This window comes from Cyprinodon tularosa, unplaced genomic scaffold, assembly GCF_016077235.1.
Source record: "Cyprinodon tularosa strain WSP-4 unplaced genomic scaffold, ASM1607723v1 ctg705, whole genome shotgun sequence".
Taxonomy (NCBI): Eukaryota; Metazoa; Chordata; class Actinopteri; order Cyprinodontiformes; family Cyprinodontidae; genus Cyprinodon; species Cyprinodon tularosa.
The window spans coordinates 203,726-230,931 of NW_024039458.1; the positions used below are offsets into that span (position 1 = coordinate 203,726).

The 27,206-nt window shown below is 38.0% G+C and overlaps 1 protein-coding gene across 2 annotated transcripts in view; it reads left to right on the forward strand.

Annotated features, from left to right (window-relative positions):
• tnfsf10l (TNF superfamily member 10, like) overlaps positions 1-27,206 on the forward strand; it is a 93,560-nt gene that overhangs the window by 29,973 nt on the left and 36,381 nt on the right. For both annotated transcript variants that reach the window (XM_038268611.1, XM_038268612.1), the window contains exon 2: positions 14,726-14,875. In XM_038268611.1, coding sequence (XP_038124539.1) covers positions 14,726-14,875 — 150 coding nt within the window. The remainder of the gene's footprint in view (positions 1-14,725; positions 14,876-27,206) is intronic.

A 27,206-nucleotide genomic window follows, 5' to 3' on the forward strand; every position in this document is an offset into this window, starting at 1 on the left:
TCCAGGAATCTGTACGTCACTTCTGTTGAATAGACTCTTTGGTGTTCAGTCTCCTGGAGACAAAGACTCTTGGGTACGTGACAAAACATTTTAAGAAAGCTGAACTAAAGTCCAGTTGCCTCCTATTTAAATCTGTTTTGTGGCTGCCACGACCCAGACGACTGAGAATGAACACAGAAGTATAAAAGCACAAGCTATAATTTGAATATTTTCTTGTGATGCCACCTGAACTGTCTGAAAAGATGACGTATCACTTTCGGTTTTTAAAAACGAAACAGAATTGTCAAAGTGCTATTCTAACAGCTTGTCCCCCCCTTTTTTCACATTGATTTTAGTTATTTTAACCACCTCAAAATAAAAACCATTCATATCCATTGGAAACTGAATTGTATCAGAGGAAATTGAATGTTGTTACATGTGTTGCTGTTTTCTCTTAAAAAAAAACTTCCATCTTTGTATGCTTTACTCTTGGACTAAACACATAAACTACTGTGTCATTTTTCCTTTTACTCAGAATGAACTGATTAGTTTTAGATGGTCAGGGGGATTGCCACCGCTGGGAGATCCAACCAGACATTGTCAAACCATAAAAACTTTATTAGTAACTGCTTTAAAGCAGGCAATGCTGAAGCAAAGTGTGAATAATGTGCAGGAATAACTTTGAGTTTTTACAATTTAATAAAATCAGCTAAAACGAGGAGGTTCGTCTGTCTCGTTTTCAGGCTTTCCATTGCTTTAAGAATTTATTTAATTTTCTATAAACTCTTTATCTGTGCACTAAAGGTAAGGGAACAATTAGTGACAACTTCACAGAACCATACTCCAAAATGCTGTTAGTTTAAGAGCCTTAAACATATAAAATGTTCTGGTTATACTGGAAATGAATGAGCGTTTCTCAGGCTCAGCAGAATGTGAGGAGTATGAGAGAAACTATTGAGTTTAAGGGGGAAAAAAACCTGCCAGTTGGAAGATTATGTTCTCCGAATTAATTATCACCGTAACTGAATCTGTGGGTTACTTTTGAGTCACTGACTCAGAGTTAAAGTTACCCTTTCTTTCCGGACTGAAAACCACAGAGTTTGTATCATCTGAGGGTTCAAGGGGTTTTTTACTTAAGCAGTTCCTGAATCAAATACCCACATTTATCTTTATAAACCAATACTGGATGGGAAGCTGTATGTAACCTTTGATTAAGGGATCGAAATGGGTCAGATCTTCTAAGGCTTTAAAAGCATAGCTTGTTTTGAATTGATGGTGGCAGTATTCAGATTCCACATTGCTTATCCACAAGCTTACAGTGCAGCACAGTATTTATTTACACAATAATACTTGTTGAAGTATTTCAGTCTGATTAAAGTACTTTTTTTTTATGGGCGTGCTTTTGTAGTAGTGGTTAGCGCACACGACCCATGTGTTGAGGCCTAAGTCCTCGATGCGTGCATGTCTCTCTTACCTCTTATCCTGTCAGCCTACTATTCATAAAACGAGCCACTAGTGCCGTAAAAACTCAAAAAAAGTACTTTTTTATCGCCGTATCACTGTGTTTTCTCTCATTTTTCTGCATTGATGTCACGGCCTGCAGGCGCATTTCAAGCCGAGCATCAGTTTTAGTTTCACCTTATGGATGTTTTCGTTTTTCTGGTAGATTCTTTTCAGCTTTAGACACTTTGTGGCTGCAGGCCGAGTTACACAACATGACAAAGCGGGTTCCACCGTGTTCCTCAATGGGGTTTTTTGATGATTCTTTTGCGCTTTTGTTTGCTCCCGCATCCTTGTTTGCTTTACGGGCCGAGAAACGGCCAGCGAGGGCTCGGCTCTTGTTTTGCTCTCTGCTCCCTGCCTTATTTGTTTCATCACAGAGAATAGAAAGCATTGTCCCCAAAAGCAAACTCTCTCCTTCCCTGTTCTTGCTGTTTCTCCTCCAAAAGACACACGTACTCGTTCCAGAACTCTGCCTTGTTGGATTTTAGTTACGTGGCTGCTTCTCCTCTTCCTAATCCTCTCAAATGAGACCTCTGCGCTGCCAAGGAACTCTACACACTCAGGCAAACACACAGACGTAGAAACACAAAAAATTGGGGCCAGCTTTCCAACTGGCCCTCTGAGATATTCTTTTCAAGGTTCGGTGTCCTGCAAAAGCCAAGCCCGCGCACACAAACTAGACATACACACCTAGAACAGGCCACACACGTAATACATGCGAGCATGCACGCACATACACACTCTGAGGGAGGAACAGTGCAGCATTGTTTGCCGCTTCCTGAGAGAGTCGGCATCATGATCGGCTCTTTCTGGAGCCCAGTCAGTCAAACCAGAACGGACAGATATGAGAGACCCCATGCCTTCTGGCGAAGAATACAGAAATAATGTGCTTTCAGGTAGATCACTTAAATCTGTGCCTTTTGCCTGTAGCAGGGATGATGATTCCCTAAAGCTGACATTCTGGAGTCTATCTGCAGTACAAAAAGATGTATAAAGGATTTCACATGAGGTTCTGACATTGCAATGCATGTCTTTTTCTAGTGATTTCATTGTTTTTGGCTTAAAGCAACATCTAAAAGAAATATTCTTGGGAGTTAATGCACAACAGAAATACTTTTGTTTATTTTATAAAGGGTTCTTCAGAGAGTAATTGTGCTTTTTCTTTTTTTCCAAATGCCTAAAAATATGAGATCTAACATGGGAAAAAAAATCTGAGGTTGTTTTTTGATATGCCTGTAGAGAAATAATGCCGTCAAATGAAATGACCAGGGTTTCTCTAGATCCTTAGCGAAATGCTGCAGAAATGTGTGAGCTGCCAAAGGAAACACAAGCACGTCACAATCAGGCAGAAATGATCAAAGCTAAGATGAATAATAACCTAGAAAAGATGTTACATGATTTAGCCTTTTTGACTGAAACTCAACTCTGTTTAGGGTTTATTAAAGGTAAATTTAATCTGCTTTCACCTTGCATTGACGTGTTTAAGATATTTTTCCAGGGTGAATTTCTTGGTGAGCTACATTACCATATAAAGGTTCCTTAGCAGTGCAGTTTTTCTTCACATCCTTATAAAACAACAAAGTTTTGGAACACGGAAGGTTTTTAGGCACTGCTAGAAAAAAGGCTTACCGTGGAAAATCAAACACCCACCACAGGCCCTGCTTATCATCTTCTATTCTGCTATTCCTCTATTTATTCTGTGTGTTTTGGCTTATCTATAAACTCAGGTTTGCCAGGAGGATCATCAGATCTCACCTTCGCTCCATCCAGGAATTTTACAGGTCTTGGGTCAGGAAAAGAACAGCTAACATCTCTGCAGCCCCCACACATCTTAATTCAATTCAGTTCAGTTTATTTCTGTAGTGCCAATTCACAACACATGTCATCTCAAGGCACTTTACAATTCACCAGATCATAAAGTCAAACTGATTCAAAGTTTTCTATCTAAGGAAAACCAGTTGATTGCATCGACTCATTGACTCGGATTCAATCCCTCACACTAAGCATGCTTGTAGCGACAGTGGAGAGGAAAAACACCCGTTTAACAGGAAGAAACCTCCAGCAGAACCAGGCTCAGTGTGAGCGGCCATCTGCTGAGGCCGACTGGGGTTCTAGAAAACAGAAGCAGAGCAACAAAAAGCAACTGTAAAAGGTGAGCCAACTCCCATGTCAGAGGATGAAGAGAGCACATCCATCCAGTCACAGTCAGAGAAACAGGACTACACTGAAAAACAAGCCGATCTCGAACATCTATAAACAAAGGTGTTGATGGGAGCAGCACATCTGATATTTCATATCTTAGACAGAGACGGTTAAATGTGGAAACTTTAGCTTTGTCTAACTTTGCGTGACCCTATAGGACCCTGTTGTCAGTGCTTTTTCCCATTGCAAAGAACATTTGCAGACACTCTCACTCACTCCTCTTCTTTTGACTTTTGACCAGAGAAATATCTCATCTTGTTAAACCTCACGATACAGAGTTACATCATTTCTCGTGTCCACCAAGTGGTTGGGGAGTTTTGTTTTTGCCTTGTGGGATTTTATAACCTCTTTTTGGATTTGAAACAAGGGTGGGAGACTAATAGCTTAGGACTTAGAGGGGGGGGGAAAGGCCAAGTCATGAGAATAATCATATTGTTCAAATCACTACTGGGTGGAACTTTAGAAACTTTGGAAATATTCAGTTTTACAAAAATCTAAAAGATATTTTAATTTTGAGTGGCATCATTTACAAAAACAAACAAACAAACACAAAACAAAACTATAATGTAATTCCAATGCAGATTTTGGATCGCTTTTAAGATTACATTTTTTTTCCTATTAAGTCGCTGATGAGCTAATTTCACAATGAAATGCAAAAAGGCTGTTTTGCAACTTGAGGAGATGGGTCAAGATTGGCAAACTCTGTCAGATGAACTCAGCAGAGAGAAAAGTTTTAAGTCAAACCTTATGGGTTTTTCAAAGGCAAGCTACCAGGTCATGACAGTATTTAAAAGCTCAGTTCTGTCTCTGGATGCCTATAAGCCAGCACTCACATTTTCCCTTCATTTTGCTGTTTTTCAGCAAAAACTGAATTTTTACATATGCCAGGTTTTGGTTGATGTCGATTAATGAGCCAGTTGCTGAAATTGGCCTTATAGATTGGCATGCCGATTAATCGATCAGGTTCAAATATTGACAGCCTTTTTTTTTTTTTCTTCTTCTTTTTTTTGCTTTACCTGTATTTTTTCTTTTTTTTTTGCATTTTTTGTGTCTATTGATTAACTTAAAGTGGTCAATTTGGTAGATTCTGAACAGTTTCTTTAAATTTTGCATGTCCACAATACACATCAACACTTTTCTATATTTTTACAGCCAGATCAACAGTGATTTGGTGCCTTATTAAAAGGATACAGAGAAATAATCTTTAAATAAAAAAAAACTCCCCTCTTTGCGTCACTGAACTCTCCTATTTTCCCTATCTTTTAAAGTTTTCATTTACAGCTACTTAGGGTTTTCCCTTTTTACAAAAATTTTCTCCCTTTTTCACTAAAATATTGTCTCTATAACATATTGTTGGGCTGCAATTTATTAAAACTTCTCAGTAAAATGTATTTAATTTTTTTAAATTATGCCATAGAAACCTTAAAACCACAACAAATATAAATACAAATATAATGTATAAATATTTGTTGACAAAATGTACTCTCAACATGATAATTCAAGCCTGTGGTGCAGGCTTAAATTATCATGTTAATGCAATTATCATGTTGCATTAAGTGCATTAGCAGAACTAGCTGAAAGAAGCTAACAGTGCTTTAAATAAGGACAGGGTTGGAATTTTTTTATTAGTTAACATCAAAGAAAATAGAACATTTTTATCAAAGGAGGTGCAAAATACATAAACTTATGAAAAACAAGTTTTACCATAAACTAAAAGGTGAAAAGATTCTTCCAACCATTTGCTAAACAAACGCTTGAGCTCTATGAGATTAAAAAAATAATCTCATAGAATCTCTCATAGAATAATCTCAAAAATTGAAAAATAAATAAATAGGCTAAGTTATGGACAATGGTGACTGCTACTAGTTTGATTTACCAGGTATAATGCTGACAAGAGGTCACTAAATAATATTTATCAGCTACTTTCAGCCTGAGTTTAAAAACAAATGATTTTAAAGAGTATAATTAAATGTTTTCTGCTATTATGCCTCTTATGGTATTGTTTCAGCTTTGCTCTGGTACAAGGTGGTTAATAAGCTACATGTAGTTAGTATAACAATATAAGTTAAGCTTGTTACAGATAAGCTCATAATCAAATCATAAATTAGGTCTACAGAAAGCTACACTGTCCCATTGTCAGTATAGTGGACTTAGAGGCTGTAATGCTATCAAACAATCAAAAATGTTTGGTTAAAATAGATGTACAGTCACAGCCAAGAGAGTAGCAGACCATAGCTCCTAGACTTGTTAAGATAATAAAAATGCAGATAAGACAGCTTATTTCTTGCAGAATAGCGTTGTGATATTTCAGTTTGAACACCAGAACACTCCATCTGCAGGCTTAAGGAGACTGCATATATTTTAAACTGTTTACATGGGTTTAAAAGCTGAATGAGATGATGTAAGTCTGTATTATTTGGATGCTTCTCCGCTGTGCTGGCAGAAAAACCCAACACACCAAGGCTACACACAGTTTTTAAGATGTTTCATCCAAAGAAAACAGCGGCTACTGGGACCCAAATTCAGATGAGAAAAAATATTGTAGGTTTTCCTGAAATTTCTCTAGATTAGCAACTCATTTTCTCTTAGCTTTTTTTGCAGACAATATAAAAGTAATTCATGCATTATAAAAAAAAAAAAGGCTAATAGAAATGAGTATCTCTCTATGTTTCTGGCTTCATCCCCCGACCTTGTGCTTCCTCACTAATGGAGCCAACAGTTTACTTCTAATCTGGTTTTAGCTGAGGGCAGTCATAGTAATGGACTTTATCTCCCTGCTAACTTTGGCAAGACTGTTTCCCATAATAGATCAAATACTCCCTACCAACACTGTCAGAACTTAATGGTCACTCTTACCTGCATGAACACACAAACATGTATGGCCTTAAAAGAGAAACTTTCCCCCCCTCATATTAAAAGAGGCTCTTCATTGACAATAAATCCTTCAACCATATCCACCTAAACAGGGAGTGTATTTTGGAAGAGTCACCAGAAAGATACTAGGGCCTTCTTACACTCCTTTTTCTTCTGCAGAGAAATCTCAGATCTTCTCATGCATGTGGGAACCTCCCCAATACTTCAGCCGGTGGTAGCTGTCATCGCACCCCTCCCAATAGACAGAGTGTCTCTGCCCAGACTCTACTGTCAGCAGTTTTTCTTGGGAAGTGTCCTGATTATACGCAGATGATCCGCGTTGACCTACTGTGCTCTCTTTGTGTCAGTGCAACACCGAAAAACAATGGGGAAGATATGAAGCTAGAGGAAAATTGGTCCCAAAGAGATACTGGAAAGGTTGCACATTGACTGTACTCCCTCCCTTTTGGCTTCAGCCTTACACCAAGCTTTTACTTTCTCAGCTCTATACTTTCTGTTGTATTGTGCCATTGGTTTCAAGAGGGCTTTTTTTGTCTATTACCAACAAACGTATTTACATCTGGTTAAACAACCTCTATAAGATCCCTCCCTCCAAGACGTGACCTTTTGCAGCCTCCTAATACTGTCCAGAGCAGGGGTGCCCAACTCCAGTCCTGGAGGGCCTGTATCCTGCAACTTTTGGATATGTCCTTGATAGATAATTAAAATGACTCTGGAAAAATTTATTGCATACTGGGGAGGTAATTCAACCATTATATTCAGGTGTGTTGGACCAAGGATGAATCTAAATGCTGCAGGAAACCGGCCCTCAAGGACTGGAGTTGACCACCCCTGGTCCAGAGCATGTGAATGGAGCGGATTGCCGCACAATTCCCGCTCACGATGATGTTCGCTCATTCGCTCCACCACTCAAAGTTGCACCAGGACGCTCCGCTGAAAATCTGCTTAGCGTATCCCTTAATTTTCGGTCAAATTTTCAGGAAAAAGCATTTTCTAAAATTTTCCCTTCATGTAATTATGTCAGGGCCCTGGGACACACGGCGTGTGATTAAATGTGACCCATACATTTGTTTTGTCTTATTTAGCTGGGTGTTAAATTATCCCAGCTGTGAATGTAACACCTCACTCCATTCATGTTGCCCCGGGTTTCCTACTTAATTAGTCATTTATTTTACTAGACCTAAATCAAACAAAAGTTATTTTACAAATTTTATAGTCCAACATTTTTAATTCACATTGTGAGCGCATCGGAACGAACTGGAGCGGAGCGGAATCCTCGCTCCGGCCTTTGAATTGAAAACCGCTCTGCGTTCCACCATATTTCTTCGGTTTTGCTCCACCGCTCGCACCACGCTCCACTCACATGCTCTGATACCGTCACCTTTATTTTTCATTCTTGGGTGTTTTTGGGTGTATAATAATCTTGTGTACGTTTTTTTGAAATAACCCAGAACTCCAGCTGAGCCAGACAAATGTATCTTGGTATAATTTGTCTGAAGAATCCTCTCTAATCTAATCTAATCTAATCTAATCTAATCTTTAAGTGTTTTTCAGAAAACTATTATTCAGCGATTTTTTTGTTTTTGTTTGTTTGTTTTTTGTCCATTTTAAATCTGTCTGACTGTTACATCCTCAACCAAAGTCAGAAGTTTTTTCTTGCTGTCCCAGCCACAAGAACAAAATTACATCATTCTGTTCTAGCGGCCCTTCAGGGGGGGTTTCGCTGCTTTGTCTCGATATGACCTCAAGGCACTTGTTTTTTTTTTTCAGCATTTCAGAGAAGATTTGTGCTGTTAGTCAGGATTTGGATAGGCTTTGTTAGGTAGGGAAAGCAGAAATGTTTGTTTTTTGGGGTTGGAAATTCCACCCTAATTTAAGGTGCCGAAATCCTTAAAGGGATCCGTTACGTGATGGATAGTTTGAAGATTGACTGGCAGAGGCAGTGAGATAATATGAATATTTGTATGATACGTCTTCTAAGTTATACAAAGTATTATACTTCTCTCCTCCCTTTTCTTAAAATCTCTTCTCCTCTAAGTTGTGTTTTGTTCTACCTTCTCTGAAAGTAAAACAAACTTTTTACTGAATCTCTCCATCTTCAGAGGTTCTTACAGAGAATTCAACAACCTTTAATTCACAGCAATTGTTTCTTCTGCGGTTGTGAAGGTATTGGGCTGGAAAAAACTGGATCTATATCAGAAAATCTGGATAAATCGCAATATTTAATGTTTTTTTTCCTTTTTCCAGTTTTTCCACTTAATGATTCATGCAGGTTTAATCCCGTGCATGAATATGTCATTTGGCTTTGAGAGAAGACATTTTATCAACACTGACCTTTTACTTGGTGTAAACATTAAACCGAGCAGAGGCCGGTAAAAAAAAGAGACATACTCTAGTCTACCTATAAATTTTCACTGTTTGTCTTGGTGAATTAATGGTCTCAAGTGTAGAATCACTGCTTGCCACAGCTTAGAAAAATAGTCCAAGCCCCAATACTCCCTTAAATAACTATAGGTCCAGTAAAGATTTAAGCTCTCGTCACAGCAAATGTTGTTTTTCTTTTATACGATGTGCAAGAAGGCAAACCATTTCTCTTGCTTGGGTGTGCAGTGTTGGCTAATAGCAATTTAGCTTTTTTTTTATTAAAAATGTTGGAAGATTAAGAAATAACTAGTTTTCAGCTAAACACACTCTTGTTGACATTTATTATAAGTTCCTGAAATTGGACAAAAAAAAGCTGGATCTAGAAGCTGACACATGCATCCAATTAAACCAAACTAATGACTTGTCCTTCAATGGCGGGACAAATCTGAGTCATCTTCTAAGAAGTGGACGACACTTTGAGCTTGGGCATCTTTTTTTATTTGAAAAAAAAATGTGTTTCCCATAAGCAACCCTGTGTGTCTGGGTTAGGGCAAACAGAGTGAGAAACACTTGTAGTAACAATCTTATCTCCAAAAGGAACAAGTTGATCCACTCAGGCATCAACATGGACAGTTACTGCAACGGGAAGAAAAATAATCCCTAAAAGATGAGAAATATCATAGAGTTACAAGGCAAGGAAGATGGGAAAGAAAGAAAAAAAGGGGAAGGGATTTCATTAGAGAGGGGAGGTCAAGTGGAAAGAAATTAATAAAACTAAATCAGAGGGTTGAAGGAGTACAACAGTGTAATCTCTTTCTCATCATCAGCGCTTGTTACAGTCATTAGCTGGACTTTTAGACCGTGAAAACCTCCCTGAAGGATACACATACACACCGGTGCGCCCACATGCACATAACTCCAAGAGCAACTCCAACATTCACCCATGTCGCTTCTCATGGATCTCTAGGGTTCCTACACAGTTTTTATTACAAAAGTCCATTTTCTTTCTGTTTCTAATACATATTCTGATTTTAAAATGTTGCTATAGAAAGCTTTTGGGTCCATTTAGAATAGAAAATAGAATAGAACATCCCTTTATTGTCCCACAATGGGGAAATACATTTACAGTGTATGTTAAATTTGTCTTTGTTTTTCTTTTTAATTCATAATTTTCACTCTTGTTCATTCATCTGAATTAGCCTGTATCACCATTGTTTATTTTATTAATCCCCTTTGACTTGAAAAATGAAATATTGAGTTTATTTAACTAAATGCAGATTCTTTAAATCCCAGTTTGTGAAGCTCAGTGCATCATTTTGTTTGTATGTTTCTATAGAATAGCAATTTTAGTTTCGTATTTTGGCACAGGCTCGGACTGGGAACGATTTTCGGCCCTGGCATTTTTCCATCTACACCGGCCCACTTAGGGATCATCCGTATTGCCATGGACCAGCGCCACTCACCACATAAGCAGGTTGCCAGATGTCACTGACTCACGTTTTCCAGCCCAAAAAATGTTCCTAGCCACCTGTATATACGAAATTTATACACCAATATCCCAATTTGAACCAAAGTCTATTGATCTTTTGGGCCATAAATGTAAAGAAAAACATTTTTTACCCATGGACGGTCATCCTAAACTGCCTGATTGGGAAACATCTCAACCTGGCAACAATGCACATAAGATGGGAAATGTTAGTCTTTAGATGCAAAACCCCATCATACACCACAACATATTTTTTTGCAAAATATTCTAACATAACTTTGCCAAATACAGGTGCTGGTCATAAAATTAGAATATCATGAAAAAGTAGATTGATTTCAGTAATTCCATTTAAAAAGTGAAACTTGTATATTATATTCATACATTACATACAAACTCATATATTTCAGATGTTAATTTTGTTTAATTTTGATGATTACAAATGACAACAAATGAAAATCTCAAATTCATCATATCAGAAAATTAGAATATTACTGAAGACCAATAAAAACAAAGGATTTATAGAAATGTTGGCCAACTGAAAAGTATGAACATTTAAAGTATGAGCATGTACAGCACTCAGTATTTAGTTGGGCCTCCTTTGGCCTGTATTACTGCAGCAATGCGGCGTGGCATGGAGTCGATCAGTCTGTGGCACTGCTCAGGTGTTATGATAGCCCAGGTTGCTCTAATAGTGGCTTTTAGCTCTTCTGAATTGTTGGGTCTGGTGTATTGCATCTTCTTCTTCACAATACCCCATAGATTTTCTATGGGGTTAAGGTCAGGAGAGTTTGCTGGCCAATTAAGAACAGGGATACCATGGTCCTTCAACCAGGTACTGGTAGCTTTGGCACTGTGTGCAGGTGCCAAGTCCTGTTGGAAAATGAAATCTGCATCTCCAAAAAGTTGGTCAGCTGCAGGAAGCATGAAGTGCTCTAAAACTTCCTGGTATGTGGCTGCGTTGACCCTGGACCTCAGAAAACACAATGGACCAACACCAGCAGATGACATGGCACCCCAAACCATCACTGACTGTGGAAACTTTACACTGGACTTCAAGCAACGTGGATGAAGTGCCTCTCTTCTTTTCCTCCAGACTCTGGGACCTTGATTTCCAAAGGAAATGCAAAATTTACTTTCATCAGAGAACATGACTTTGGACCACTCACCAGCAGTCCAGTCCTGTTTCTCTTTAGCCCAGGCAAGACGCTTCTGACGCTGTCTGTGGTTCAAGAGTGGCTTGACACAAGGAATGCGACAGCAGAAACCCATGTCTTTCATACGTCTGTGTGTGGTGGTTCTTGAAGCACTCACTCCAGCTGCAGTCCACTCTTTGTGAATCTCCCCCACATTTTTGAATGGGTTTTGTTTCACAATCCTCTCCAGGGTGCGGTTATCTCTCTTGCTTGTACACTTTTTTCGACCACATCTTTTCCTTCCCTTCGCCTCTCTATTAATGTGCTTGGACACTGAGCTCTGTGAACAGCCAGCCTCTTTAGCGATGACCTTTTGTGTCTTGCCCTCCTTGTGCAAGGTGTCGATGGTCGTCTTTTGGACAACTGTCAAGTCAGCAGTCTTCCCCATGATTGTGTAGCCTATAGAACTAGACTGAAAGACCATTTAAAGGCTTTTGCAGGTGGTTTGAGTTAATTAGCTGATTAGAGTGTGGCACCAGGGGCCATCAATTTTGAACCTTTTCACAATATTCTAATTTTCTGATATGATGAATTTGAGATTTTCATTTGTTGTCATTTGTAATCATCAAAATTAAACAAAATAAACATCTGAAATATATGAGTTTGTATGTAATGTATGAATATAATATACAAGTTTCACTTTTTAAATGGAATTACTGAAATCAATCTACTTTTTCATGATATTCTAATTTTATGACCAGCACCTGTATATTGACAAATTTGGTTTAAAGAAAGCATTTTAGTTTTATTATAATTGAGTTTGTTGCAACGATTTTTCGGTTTGAAGAAATATATGCCTGAAAATACCAACTTTTTACTTGCTCTCTCCATCTTCAGAGGTTCTTACAGAGAATTCAACAAGCTTTAATTCTCAGCAATTGTTTCTTCTGTGGTTGTGATGGTATTGGGCCTGAAAAACTGGATCTATATCAGAAAATCTGGATGTGCAGGATTTGCATGACAAGGAAGGGCTATGTGTACTGCATGCATCATTTAAGTAGTTAACATTGTATTACCTCTTGAGCTGCTTGAGTTAATTACTGTCACAGATAGATGCTTCACCCAGAGAGTAAAGTGTTGGGGCCGGTTTGATCTAAGGAGGGCCGGGCCTCGCACGCTGAAATTAGGACCGGCCCACTGGGCATATGCCCGGTTTCACAGATTACCAGTCAGAGACTGGTTTGGCATTCAACCTATATTTAAAGCTGTCTAAATACTATTTTCATGATATTTTTTCCTCCAGAAACTTTATCACTGATGGTTAAAATGTTCAAATAAAGAACTGGCTTACTAAATGCAATTTAAGCAACAAAAAAAAAAAAAAAAAATGTATTTATAGGAAATTGTTTTTTAGAAAATCAAGCAAGAATACTAAGCCTTTTCTAGAACTAGAAAATGATAGAAGCAAATCTTATTCTTTTCCACTCTTTTCAGTTGCGCAGGAACCTGGCCAACTTTTCTTTGCGGCTAAAGATTGCATAGCTTTTCTGATTACACATGGGATTTCACTGCAGTCAGAGTTGTCAAACAAGGAGTTGTGTTTCAGTGACCTGATAGAGGTGATCGCTACATGCTAAACACTTTGGTTACAACTGGATTTAGATGTTCTTGATAAATGTTCTGTGTAAGAATATTGTTTTCATCAGTGATCTTCTAGGGTTAGATTGATTTCAGTGGTTTGATGCTGGGAGTTTCAGGAAATGAGGTTTTGTTCTTGGAATCTTTTCATGTGCCTGCTTTTTCGTTTCTGTTTTGGTTTGGTTTGTTAGAAGAAACTTCAAATTATCATCTTTTATCAAGATTGTATAGGGTTAGACTCCCGGCATGGCCTTTCTCTACATGGGGTTTCTTCCTCCACTTGTGTGGTTTCTCTCTGGATACTCCTGCCAATGCACCTCTAAAGGTCTAAAGACATAACTGGTGTGTTAATTTGACTCTCGGAGATATTATGAATGACTTATGACCTTTTTTGGGTGTACCCGGCATCTCTCCCAGTAAATGCAAAGACTATTGAGTAAAAGTTCAGTATTATTGAGTATTTTAGGAGTATTAATAAAGGTTGCATCCTCTACTTGGACCACTGATTTTCATTTTTTGACAAAACAAGGATAGGAAAAGTTTTTATCCTTTTTAATAAGCCTCCATTGTGTGGATTTGTATTATTTCTATAATCACAACTTTTTTTTTGTCCAATCCTTGAAAATACTATGAACTTATACAAAGAAAATAAAAATCTTTAGGAAGTGTTTTATATTTTTATATATTTTTGTTATTTGTTTTTTAATAAAAATAAATTAACAAATGAGCCTGTTAATGTTCCAGCACTTTGGTTTATTTTTACTGCAGCTAATCTGCAGAGGTGTCAAGTTACAAAGTACAAATACTTCGTTTCTGTACTTAAGCCCATTTTTTTTAGGTAACTATACTTTACTCTGTTACTTATTTTTCTTCCTACTTCTGAATTCTACTCATTACATTTTCACACAAGTATCTGTACTTTCTATTCCTTATATTTTTAAAACAAACGTTACTCGTTACTCTTGGCTTCGGTTTAACGTTTATAAATATTTATTTCCCGTCATGTTCGCCATCCATTGCAGATCATTGGCTCCATCTACATCTAGTGAAAACTAGTGTAATTGGATGAGTCATATAACGCAAACACTCATTGGTTAGCTAAAGGAAATAATCAGAAGCAAGCAGGTTTTCTTCAAACTGCAAACATGAATTGTCTATGCCATGCTACAATGTGGGATTCAGAAAAAGATGTTGAAATGTCTGAAAGGTCAGAAACAGGCGAGAGCGTATCGGGAGATGGAGACCAACAAGACCTCCCTCATCCTTGGCCCTATCTCAAAGAATATTTCAAAATAGTCGGAAAATTGAGCTTTCAATTCATATAGTGGCACCTGGCTGGTTTTTTAAAGGTTACTTTATACTTTTATACTTTAAGTAGTTTTTGGAGCACATACTTTTTCACTTTTACTTTAGTAAAGAGGTTAAGCTGTTACTTCAACTTTTACCAGAATGTTTTTAAACTGCAGTATCTATGCTTCTACTTAAGTAACGGAATACTTTTGACACCACTGCTAATTTGTTCTCCTCCCCTTCCTTGTTGGTATAGGTGCGTAGCCAAGGAGTAACGGAGGAGCTGAAGTGCATCGGTTTACTGAATGCCCTGCACAAGGACCAGGACATCCCAGATCAGCTGGCCCAGCTCTTGGGAGAGCCCTGCATCAAACTGGCCGAAGGCATCAAGGCTTATATCTCAAAGGTAAGAAACCAATACGATTCTCTTTGCAGCACATGTAGAAAAATGATTTTCAGCAAATGGTGAGGTCAAGGCTTAGATTCAGAAGAGAAATATTAAAGTTATTTTTTATTTACAGTTGGTGGACTTTCTATTGCTATTTTAAATTTGTGTCACCATCATAAAATATATTTGTATCATTCTGCAAAATATGAACAAATAAAATTTCAGACACATTTAGGGCTGAAATAATTAATCGGATTAATCCTCATTAATCAATTATTGAAATAATTGGCAATTATTTCAGGATTTGAGTAATCGTTAACTGGAGTGTTGAGACTCTAAAACATGCCTTTAGCTGAGAGAACGACCCAATTAGAGGAGTAATTATACCAAGATTGTAAAAAAAGAACTCAAGTGGAAAAGTTTGAGTTTCACCTGATTTATTTAGTAAAAAAGTATTTTTTAAGGAATCTTTGGCTATCCAATTCTTAATCGATTAATGGAAAAAATAATCGACCTATATTATTAGCAAAATAATCGTTAGTTGCAGCCCTAAAGACAATATTACACACATTATATGAGCAAAAGCAGAATCCAAGGGTTTTAAACTGAGGTTAACTGATCATAAGTAAACATGCAGCCATGACTGACGTTCATCCCAATCTGCCGCTAGCCTCACATTCACCAGCAGTAAAAATAAAGCAGAAAGGAGGCGGGAGCTCTGCTGCAAGTTACATAATGTCTATTTTAAAGGGCCAGAGATTTGTTAGTGAATTTTATTCTAAGTTGTCTTCACATCAAATTTAAAAATGAGTGTATTATTAAAAAAAAGCTTTGTTTTATACTTACTTCGTAACTGAATCCAGCCTTTAAAACTACATTAAAACATCTTTTATTTCCACATTTTCACAGAGATACAGTGTCTCCCCTAAAGCCAGGTTGACATCAGAATTGTATTTTTATGAGCGAATCCAATCTTTGGCTGTGATATGAAGTCGTCATCAGAGTGCGTTCGGCCATATCTGCGGCTTGAGAGCAGATGGAGGCTGGTTTTGGTTGCGGTTCGCTTGGTTCCAGCACAGAAAAACATCTGCAGGGACCAATACAGACCTCCGAGTGGGATTAATTGTGCCCATTTGTCATTGTAATGGTGAAATGCTCAGCTATGAAGGAGCGCTGCTGATAAAATAAATACATATGGACAGAACAATGGGGTGGATGCAAACAAACCCAGATGAGCGTCTAGGAGGATGTAGTCACTCAGCAACCTCTGGCATAATTACAGCATAAGTCAAAGGAATAAAACACGCAAAATTTGGCTGGAACTGTTTGAATGACAGGTTACTGTGAAGTTTTCCCAGAAAATATCACTGTTGCTGGCTCATGATGATGGAAGTTTGGGGCAGCATTGACCAGTTCATGCTATATGTCAGCTCAAGCAGTTTTGTTGTTATTTAAAGCTGCAGATTTGCTGCTTTTGAATCAAAAATGCAATAATTCTGTGTCATTTCCTCAGCCTTTTTATCTCTTACCATACAAGATATCATGACAGAAAGTCGTTTTTGGATTTGGAGTAAAAGGGCACCCTATTTAGTATTAGCAACAGGGAAGCTTGTTGTTATGCACAGTGGATGACTTGTTTATTGTATTTCCTATTTACATATTTATTTAATGTTTATACAATGGAAACCAAGTCCAGTTCCTTATTTGTGTGATTAACTTGACTATTAAGGGTGATTCGGATTCTTGTAAGTCTTATAATTCGTCCCGTATTGTATTATTCGAATATCTATCCCTGTGGCTTTGCTTGATATAGCATGTATATTATACTACAGAGTATAAAATAGTGCTTAAGAAGAAATGTGATAATAAATGCAGTTTTAAAAATATTTTTTTATAATTAGATGTTTGAAAAATGTGTTGAGGATTCCTATTTATCCCACCTGAACATTTGGCACAGGCTCTGTTGTAGTAACAGCTTAAAGTCTTTACTGGTCTTGTTGTACTCGCGCTGCACATCTATACCCTAAAACCCAAGCTCAGTCAGACAGGGTGGAGACCCTGAGCTCACACGCCTTCTCAAAGATCTTAGCTGGATTCTTGTCTGGATTTTGACTAGACCATTCTTACACATGAATAAGCCTGTAGATCTAATCCATTCCAGATGAGTTCTAACCACACGGCTGTTGTCTTGTATCAGCTCAGACACTTTCCTATCTCTAATTAGTAAAATAATTCAAACAAACTGGGGCTGCTCCTGCCATGTTTTCTCATAGGTGTAGTCTGTTTAAAAAAATAGAAAAAAAACCCATACAGATGGATTTTGGTTTCCAAATAGATTCTTAATTTTTTTATCTTGTCAGCTGTTTCAGGCCATTACAATAAAGTGGACTTAATACTTAGGATCAGAACATATTTAGTTATATTTTTTAATTAAAAAGAAAGGCAACACAATTTTAGAAAATCTATATATTATAAGTTGGGATATGGATGGATGGATGGATGGATGGATGGATGGATGGACCAATGGATGGACCAATGGATGGATGGATGGATGGATGGACGGATGGATGGACCAATGGATAAATGGATGGATGGATGGATGGATGGATGGATGGATGGATGGATGGATGGATGGATGGACGGACCAATGGATGGATGGATGGACGGATGGACCAATGGATAAATGGATGGATGGATGGATGGATGGACCAATGGATGGATGGATGGATGGATGGACCAATGGATAAATGGATGGATGGATGGATGGATGGATGAATGGATGGATGGATGGACCAATGGATGGATGGATGGATGAACCAATGGATGGACCAATGGATGGATGGATGGATGGATGGATGGATGGATGGACCAATGGATGGATGGATGGAATGACCAATGGATGGACCAATGGATGGACCAATGGATGGACCAATGGATGGATGGATGGATGGATGGACGGATGGATGGACCAATGGATAAATGGATGGATGGATGGATGGATGGATGGACGGACCAATGGATGGATGGATGGACGGATGGACCATGGATAAATGGATGGATGGATGGATGGATGGATGGACCAATGGATGGATGGATGGATGGATGGATGGATGGACCAATGGATGGATGGATGGACCAATGGATGGATGGATGGATGGACCAATGGATGGATGGATGGACCAATGGATGGATGATGCATGGATGGATGGATGGATGGACGGACCAATGGATGGATGGACCAATGAATGGATGGATGGATGGATGGATGGATGGACCAATGGATGGATGGATGGATGGATGGGTGGATGGACCAATGGATAAATGGATGGATGGATGGATGGATGGACCAATGGATGGATGGATGGATGGATGGATGGATGGACCAATGGATGGATGGACCAATGAATGGATGGATGGATGGACCAATGGATGGATGGATGGAATGACCAATGGATGGACCAATGGATGGACCAATGGATGGACCAATGGATGGACCAATGGATGGTTGGACCAATGGATGGATGGACCAATGGATGGACCAATGGATGGACTAATGGAATGACCAATGGATGAACCAACAGATGGACCAATGGATGGACCAATGGATGGTTGGACCAATGGATGGATGGACCAATGGATGGACTAATGGAATGACCAATGGATGAACCAACAGATGGACCAATGGATGGACCAATGGATGGACCAATGGATGGATGGATGGATGGATGGACCAATGGATGGACCAATGGATGGACTAATGGAATGACCAATGGATGAACCAACAGATGGACCAATGGATGGACCAATGGATGGATGGATGGATGGACCAATGGATGGACCAATGGATGGAACGATGGATGGATGATCATTGATTCTTACTTCAACACTATCCACTGTTATTGTACCATGCCATCTATCACAACCAGTGATAGATGGCATGTATTTCTTGGTTCATAAATAATGTACATATTTGTTTAAGGAAGCTGGCAGGTTATCTCAGAGTAAATCAATGATTGATAGCGGTCGGCGCACCTATTGAATCACAAGTTAAAAGCATTTGGTCAAAGTTTCCGTCTTTATGCCCAAAATGTGTCTATTTAACTCCTATTGAACAGTGAGGCTATACCAGTCAAAAACTGATCCAAGTGAGCATTAAGACGGATTGAAAACTCTCCCCCACTGTGTTTGTTTTTGTTCCAATGCCAGGTGTTCACATTTAACCTGTTTGACTTTCATTATTCAGTGGGACTCATGTTATGCTGTAACTGTGCAAAATCTGCAGGTAAATAAGTAGCCCATTTCCTTCTTACGAGAAGCACTTTGTCAAACCTGATTTTCTGAAACTCTTGTTAATAATTACTCACAGTCTTATGCAACTCTCACTGCTATAAAACATCTTGGAATTGATTTTCCTGTTGCAATGCCAGCCTTTTATAATAGAAACCAATAAATCCCTTTAAAGACTAATGAAAAAATAAAAAAAGGCTTTTCTTGTAAAAGCACCTTTTAATGATAACAGCATTTCACATAATCTTGTCAATATTTGTTCACCTTACTTGGTGGAAGTCATTCAAGATATCGTCTATTGTTTTTTTGTGTTTACTGCATCTATCTACAGTTTTCTGACTTTTGAATTTTCATCCACCTGAAAAAAATAAACGCTGGTACGAACTTAGAAAAAGCAACCATGGGTCATGATCCTTCCACCACTGTGTGTCACAGGGCCTCAAGTGATTTTTCAGTTTTATGGCAAACCTTTGTCATTGCCGTCCTAAAGCTTTGATTTGATTTCCACTGAATGAAACGCTTTCTTCTTTAAGGTGTTGGGAGATTTTATTCTTGCCTAGATGTTTTCCTAAGAAATAAAGGTTTTCATTGGCTAACTTCGTCACATTTTATAAATATATAACACACGAGGCTATTAAACATAATCAGCACGAGCAGGAAATCCGAGCAGATCCTTCAGGGCAGATGTCGGTCTCTTGGCAGCTTCCCTAGTTACATTAATGGCAACCGGGAACCCGAGATGATGAAATTCCAAATGAAACCAGAAGCTCTGAAATTACTTTTCACACTCTTATTTTATCACGCTACAAAAACCTGGCATTTCAACAAAAATATATGTATACTTTAGATGTCTTTTATTTGCATTCCAGGATGATTATGGACATGGTTAAAGCCTTTTTTATTTATTTTTAATTTTTTTTACAGTTACTTCATTTTTCAAACTCTGAGCTATAGGTGTGTTTTTTCATCAAAGTTTATGTCTATTCTTTCAAAACACAAAGCAGAAAAAAAAATTCTTGCTTTTGTTTTATGCTTTTTTGCCTTAAAGAATAAGAGATTATTTATCTATTCAGGACTTTTAAGGGTTAAATATCTTATGCACTAAAAGCCAATCTTGCTGGCCAAGTTGCAAGTAGCTTTGGAATATTAGTGGCGTAACATGATCACATGGAGTCATAATCTCAGGTTTCACAAGCCTCATTCACTGCTTGACTCGACTTAAGGTCAAACCTATATTGAGACTAGAGCTGCACAATGTATTGTATCACAGTCATTATCACCATATCAATGTGTGCACTATCTGAGGTGCAGAGGACCTAATGCATGCAGTGTTGCATAGACCAGCTGCCAAACATTCATGCTCTGCTTGCAAATTATATATTTGACCACTTGGAAGGACCTTTGCTGCTCTAGCGACCACACATCATATGTAACTCAGTAAGAGTGTTGCTCTGATGAAAAAGAAAGAGAGGAGTGACTCATCCTTTCTTAATAATGTGAGCACCACTGGAAAACTGAATCTAATGCCATGTTTCTTTTGAAAAGCGGAAATGTGGAGCTATTAGTTTTTATTTCACTGACAGGAAACGGGGCAAATGTGAAGTAAATAGCCCGAGGCAAGGAGCCAACCTTGGAGGTGTGACTGCAGTCCTCCTACAGTTAAGGTCATTATTATTCAAGTGTAGATCGTTTCCAAGCGTTATTGATTCAGCCAAGAAGTTTGCAATCTGTAAAAAAAATATAATAAATAAGGCATTTATTTATGTTTTATCCAAGGGTTTTTCTCATGTTTTTAGTCAATGGGCTCCAAAAGTCTTTTAAGATTGGAAACCCTCCTTGTCATTACCCTAATCTTTCTACAAATGATCTTTCAGATTTATATCAGAGCTCCTGCTGGACCAAGCAAAGCGCTAATAAACTGAACTGAACACCAGCGGTTTTAGTCAGCACGTTTCTGTTAGTCTGGTCCAGGTTGTCTTCTATGTGATTGATGAAAAATATTCAACATTTAATTGAAAAAGATCTGATAATCAAATCTATCCAATAAATTTATACCAATCTGGTGAAATCCCTTTACAAATCCTCTGAGTGTTGATATAAAAGTAATTGTGTCATCATGCTTTATCTGGAAACTAATCACATCTGCAGCAAATATACAAAGGGATGTATGAAACGCCTAAAAAGCCCTAAAATACTTTTTTTTCTTCTACCACTGTATTATTCATTTTCAGAATATTAAAGCAATAGTCAGCGTAAAAGCCTCTAACTTGTTGTGCCGATGTACAAGTTTCGACAATAACTCCTAAGACTCTTAAATCTTATCTTTCCAGCTGTTAGACTGCAGAACATTCTCACCAGAGTTGTTTACATTTAACCGTCAAAACACACAGATGAATTGTATGATTGAATCCAGCCATAATCTGATATTTGATAAGATAGTTTATCTTGGATTTCTTGTGTAACAAACAGGAAAGCATCTCCCCTGTGTGTGACACTGATCTCCAGCCTGCTCCAAACTGGTTCATATAGGGGTAAAAAAAACTTACAGTAAGTAGCCCGGGTCAAACATATCCACTGAACATAATGTGCACTAAATTAGTTCAGCCTCAGGCAACTGCAGCTGACTTTGGCTGTATGGACACCTGGTTCTGCTTGGCTCTGTCTTGTAAGATCTGCTCAGACAAGCAGGGACTTTACGGTGTTTGTTTTGCAAGCAAACAAGAATTTATTACTTGATTCTGATCCAGAAATGTCTTCTTTTTTTTAACACAGAAACACATTCCTATTGATTACTACTACCTGTGCAAACTTGATAACATCTGGACTCAAAGACCCAAATTAACACACGATCAGTTAATTGCCAGTAAATGGATATAAATTACCACCAATCCACATTTACCATGCTACTGCCCACGAAGTCTGTCAGCGTATAAATAGTGTAATTGAATCACATTAAAGTCTGACTTGGCTCGTAGCGAATGCTGAATCAGAATGGAAATGCTTGCGACTAAAGGAAGCGGCTTTAAGAGTCCCAGATGCTTGCGCACACACACACACACACGCTCATGAGCCCGCTGAGTCAATCCAACAATATAAGTCATCTTGTCGCAGACATTGCCAGGAGGACTTTCCCAACTTTGCCTCAGTGTCTGAATACTTACAGACAATTAGCTTCATCCCCCTCATTTCCTATTGCCTCCATTGAGACACACAACCATCACAAAAACAATTATTTAAGTCAGCAGTGGTATTCAAAGGTCTGGGTGACTTTAGGGTACAGTTTTCTTAAAGTCGCCATCAGTTTCCTGTCTAGCTGTGTATGTTCTTGTGTGATGGTGTAATGTTTTAGAAAAGCTTTTTTTTTTCAGTTTAACAAAAAAAGTTTGATTGAGAGCTGAAATTTTCAGATTAATCGTGATTAATCGATAATTGAAATAACTGTCAACTAATTTAGTAATCGATTAATCGTTAACTGGAGCTTAGAGACTCTAAACATGTCTTTAGCTGACAGAGCAAACCACTCAGACCAGTAATTATACCGAAACTGTAACATTTTCCATTTAGGATAAAAAAAATATCTTTGTTTTAGTTTCACTGTGTTTAATTTGATCCACAAAAAGAAAATGATCAACAGATTAATCAATTTGCAAAATAATCGCCCTAGTCTGATTAGTCTTTATGTACTGTTTGATAAAGGACTGTTACTGGAAAGTCTTTAATACCAGTGAAACGTGTTGAAATGTTGGGAATTTTCACCTTTCCTTTCTGCAGATATCTTCAGGCTCTTTGAGGGAATTTTCCACCTAACAGGCTCCAATACAGAACCAGAACTGGTGCTTTATTAGCCTTGTTTCTTCCTGTTTCCGTAAGCAATGATTGGCACTTAAAGATCTTTAAATTACTGGAAGGCTGAAAGTTTAAAACGTTGGTGTCACTTCCCCCATTTCTATAGCTAAGCTGGAGGATAGAACACAGTATCAGATTTTGCTTTGATAAACCTGATTTGATTTTCACAAAGTCAAATTTGAAAGTATTAAATGCATTGAAAAACAGCTAGTCAGTATTGGGAATAGTTCACAAACGTGAATCGTGTTTCTATACTGAGATTCTCAACAAAATTCTGATAAAAGTAAAAAAAAGGATCAGAAATTTAATTGAGAATACATCTCTGCAGCACAGTGACATGGCACCAAAAATCAAGAAGACTATGAAGTATATATATGTATTTAATAACTATCAATAATAAAAAGAAATGTTCAATTATGTATTTATTTAGGATAAAAATGTTTATATTATCATAATACTACATAAGTGGAATTCACATTTCCAAAGATACATTTTTACAATTTTATATGTATTGCAAATGTGGAACCTTTGGCCTTCCATACATGCTACAGTCACAATAAAGCTTCATTATAAACTTCTGCTTGTGAAATTGGAGCACAAAAAATATTTTGGTCAAAACATTTGTTTAGCTGCTGTGTTTCTACAGTAGGAGTGTCTATGTATTCAATTTAACCTAAAAATAATGTATTAATTAAATGATTTTGTTAATTAACACCTCCAACGCGGCACCTGCCTGATCCTGATGTTGGAACGGTGGACACACCTGGTCGTTAGTCTAATGCAGATTAGAAGCCGCACCTCTTAACGAAACCTACTGTAGCGATCCTAAATATAACTTATTCTAACAAATATCAACAATAGATTACTGACAAACTGCTACGTCTGTAAATGCCATAAGATGCTAAGACATCTTAATGACATCCTAAACATAGAGCAGGCTGTCTGCAGCTGAGAGCGATCCGAAGTTCAATTCAATTTTAATTTAGTTTATTTATATAGCACCAATTCACAACACATGTCACCTAAAGGCACTTTACAGTTCACCAGATCATCCAGTCAAATTGATTCAAAGTTTTTTATCTATAGAAAAAACCGGTTGAATGCATCGACTCATTGACTGGAATGCAACCCCTAAGCATGCGTGTAGCGACAGTGGAGAGGAAAAACTACCTTAAGTTAAGCTGTATCTCCAGTTTCAGGCCATTCCTCAGGCCAGAGTTGCTGTACCATCTCTGTGCAAAAGTGATGGACCCACTTCCTGATTCAGGCCACAGCAAATTCATGCTCTGCAGCAGTGAACATTATGGGATTTATCAGACCTTTAATGAATTTCAGCTGCCAAATCATTTGGTTGGAATGGGAGGTGAGGGTACTTCCCCAATACTGCAATGGCAAATTAGAAGAAAATAATAATAGGAAAATACTTTAATGTAACTAAAATATCAAGTCTAGGTGCAGTATTTCTTTACGAATGTTTTTTTTTTGTATTTAAAAAAAAAAAAAGATTTTGTAACTTGTAGGGGTTGGTTCTGGAGCCCCTCTCTATCCTAGGTCCAGGACAACTGACCTGGTTGTCTAGTAGCTTTAGAACTAAAACTACTTTTGCTTAAACTGTACTTTGGAAGCACATCTCATGAACTCTAATGTCTCTGGATATCTTTGATTTTGTGCCTCTTATAAGAAATCGTCCACTGGTGTATTCAGGGTTTAATCCAGCTCTCACAGGTAGCAATGATTTTAATCTACAGAGCACCTTTGACTTTAAGGTTATCTGAAATGTTAATAACAATCTGAGTAAAAAAAACAACATATTTTACAAGCTTAGAGCAAAATTTTCTTGCAGTAAGTATTTTCTACTTTTCTTTGATGTTTCTTTGGTAAACAAAGCAAGACTTTATCTTAAAATAGATGCTTTTTTTTCCTTTCCCAGCTACTCCTCTGTTTTACCCCTCACCTATTCCCCCCCTGCCTGCGGGCTCTAATTGTATGATATAATCGGACCCTGTTGCTCCATGCCCCTGCACTCCTCACTGGACAGGAACAGGAATGTCTAGCTTTCCTCCTGGAGGAAAAACTAAAATAAAAAGAAAGAATGCAGATTATCGCTGGTGAAAAACATCCAAACACATTAACATCAAATCACTCTCATAAACTTTCACATGATTAAACGTTGAATCATAGAGTAGGCTTTTGGGTCAGAGTTTCCTCTTTTCTGTTTTATTGTATGTCTCTTGCAGGGGGAACAAACTTGAAATTTGGCCTTTTTTTTAAGTAACATTGCGGTTGCATTGTTAGTCCTTGATGAAAGGTTGGCTTTTGTAGATTTCAGTGATTTGATTTTTGTTAAAACAATGTCACCAGATGAAGCCAAGATGGTGGTCATAGCGAGTTGGCAGACCGAACAGGCGCCATCTCTTTCCTTATAAAATGCTTCAGTGAGAAACTTGAAGATGTAGATTTTCAACTACGGCAGAAGCCCTTAGCGGGTAATCTAACAGTTTTGCTTTACAGCAAGCATCATTTTATCCCTATAAATATCCTACATAAATTAAATTACGTATGATACTTATTGCTCAGTACTGTTTAAATGGAGCAACACATTCTCAAACTTTCTCACAAACACAAGTCTCAGCACAGAACAGCAGATCAGAAGCATAATGGTTCATTGTTATAATGCCTAAAAGATCTTAAATTCCTGAACAGGGGTTGGTCTCTTTTAAAACACATTTGCGCAGCTGAGGATTTTATTTCCATTTTAAGAAAACAAATACATTTACTTAACAGGATCAAACTATTGAAATTTTAAAAATATCAATTATAAAACAGTCTTAGATCTAAAGAGAAAATGTTAGACCAGTTAGTTATACATCAGCTTTTACACCTAAATTCAGCCAATCATATATCAACAGTCATCTGTCAATCAAATATTTTCGGTCATAGCATCTTGATTCATATGTCGCAGCTAATATACACAGTGTTTGAAATAAGAAATAAGAATCATTTGCTAAGTCACCAATTTAGTGCTACTTGGTACCAATATAATTTCCCATTGAGAACCTACTAAAACTAAGTTGCTAACTGGTTAGCAAGATGCTTCAGACAAACGGGCCACTATCAAACTTGCTTATGAACCTTCCACCACAACAATACCGCCCCCTTGATAAACGACCAATCACATTTACTTTCAGGCACCACTCTGGAGAATTCGAAAATGCAACAGTTGGAACAGCCGCTTCCCTACGACTTTAAGTTCCATAAAGAGGTTTACAGGGAAAGTACTTTGCCCTCCAAAGAAAAGATCTAAGTAAAGTTTAACATATAGATCTTAAACACAAATCAGGATTTCTGGAACAGTGGCATCTGCAAAAAAATTTACGATAACACGTTGAGTCTAAATCAACTGCAGCATTCCAGGAAAATTGCCCTACCAACTATGGACCATGGAAGTGAAAGTGTCATGCTTTAACGCAGCAGGAACTCATCATCTCACTAGCTACGTTTACATGTGCAAAATTTCCCCGATCCGATCCAAACCTTGGTTGATCGGAAATTCAAAATCTCCGTTTACATGGACACTAAATGAAATGATACGATCATGACGTGTGTATACATGTACAAAGCGTTGGATCAGATTAAATCTTTTAAGCATGCGCAGAACTTCCTGCCAAACTTGGCAGTTCTGTCTGCGTCTGGTTTTTGGGAGGCCTGACAAACGATGCGCTCGGAGCGAGCGGAAAGAAAAACGGAGAGAGGAGGAAAAAAGCGCTTGGCAGCGAAATCTCCGAGAGAAAATGTAGAGAATGAGCGATTGAACCGGCGTGGGAGAGCGAGTGGGCTGTGGAGAGAGAAAAGAGGAAGAGGAGGAGGATAAATTCCTGCTTCCTGCAGCTTTAAATGAACTTGAGTGTATAAGTCGGCGTTCCTAGACTCCTCCCGTCATGTTGTTCACAACAAGAGCGAGAGCGACCGGTGGTTTCCTGTTGTTGACAAGGCGGAAAAACGTCATGCTGACGTCGCACACATGCGCAGTGAAGATTATTTTACTCTTAAGATCCGAATGGGTGTTTACATGGACGCCAATCAGAATGGCGATCGGCAAAAACCACCTCTCTCTTTCGGAATTAAATTTATTTCCGATCGGACCGAATTGGATAAGAATCTTCAGTCTGACATGTTTACATAAAACATTTTTGATCTGATCAGGCCTTCAATCCGA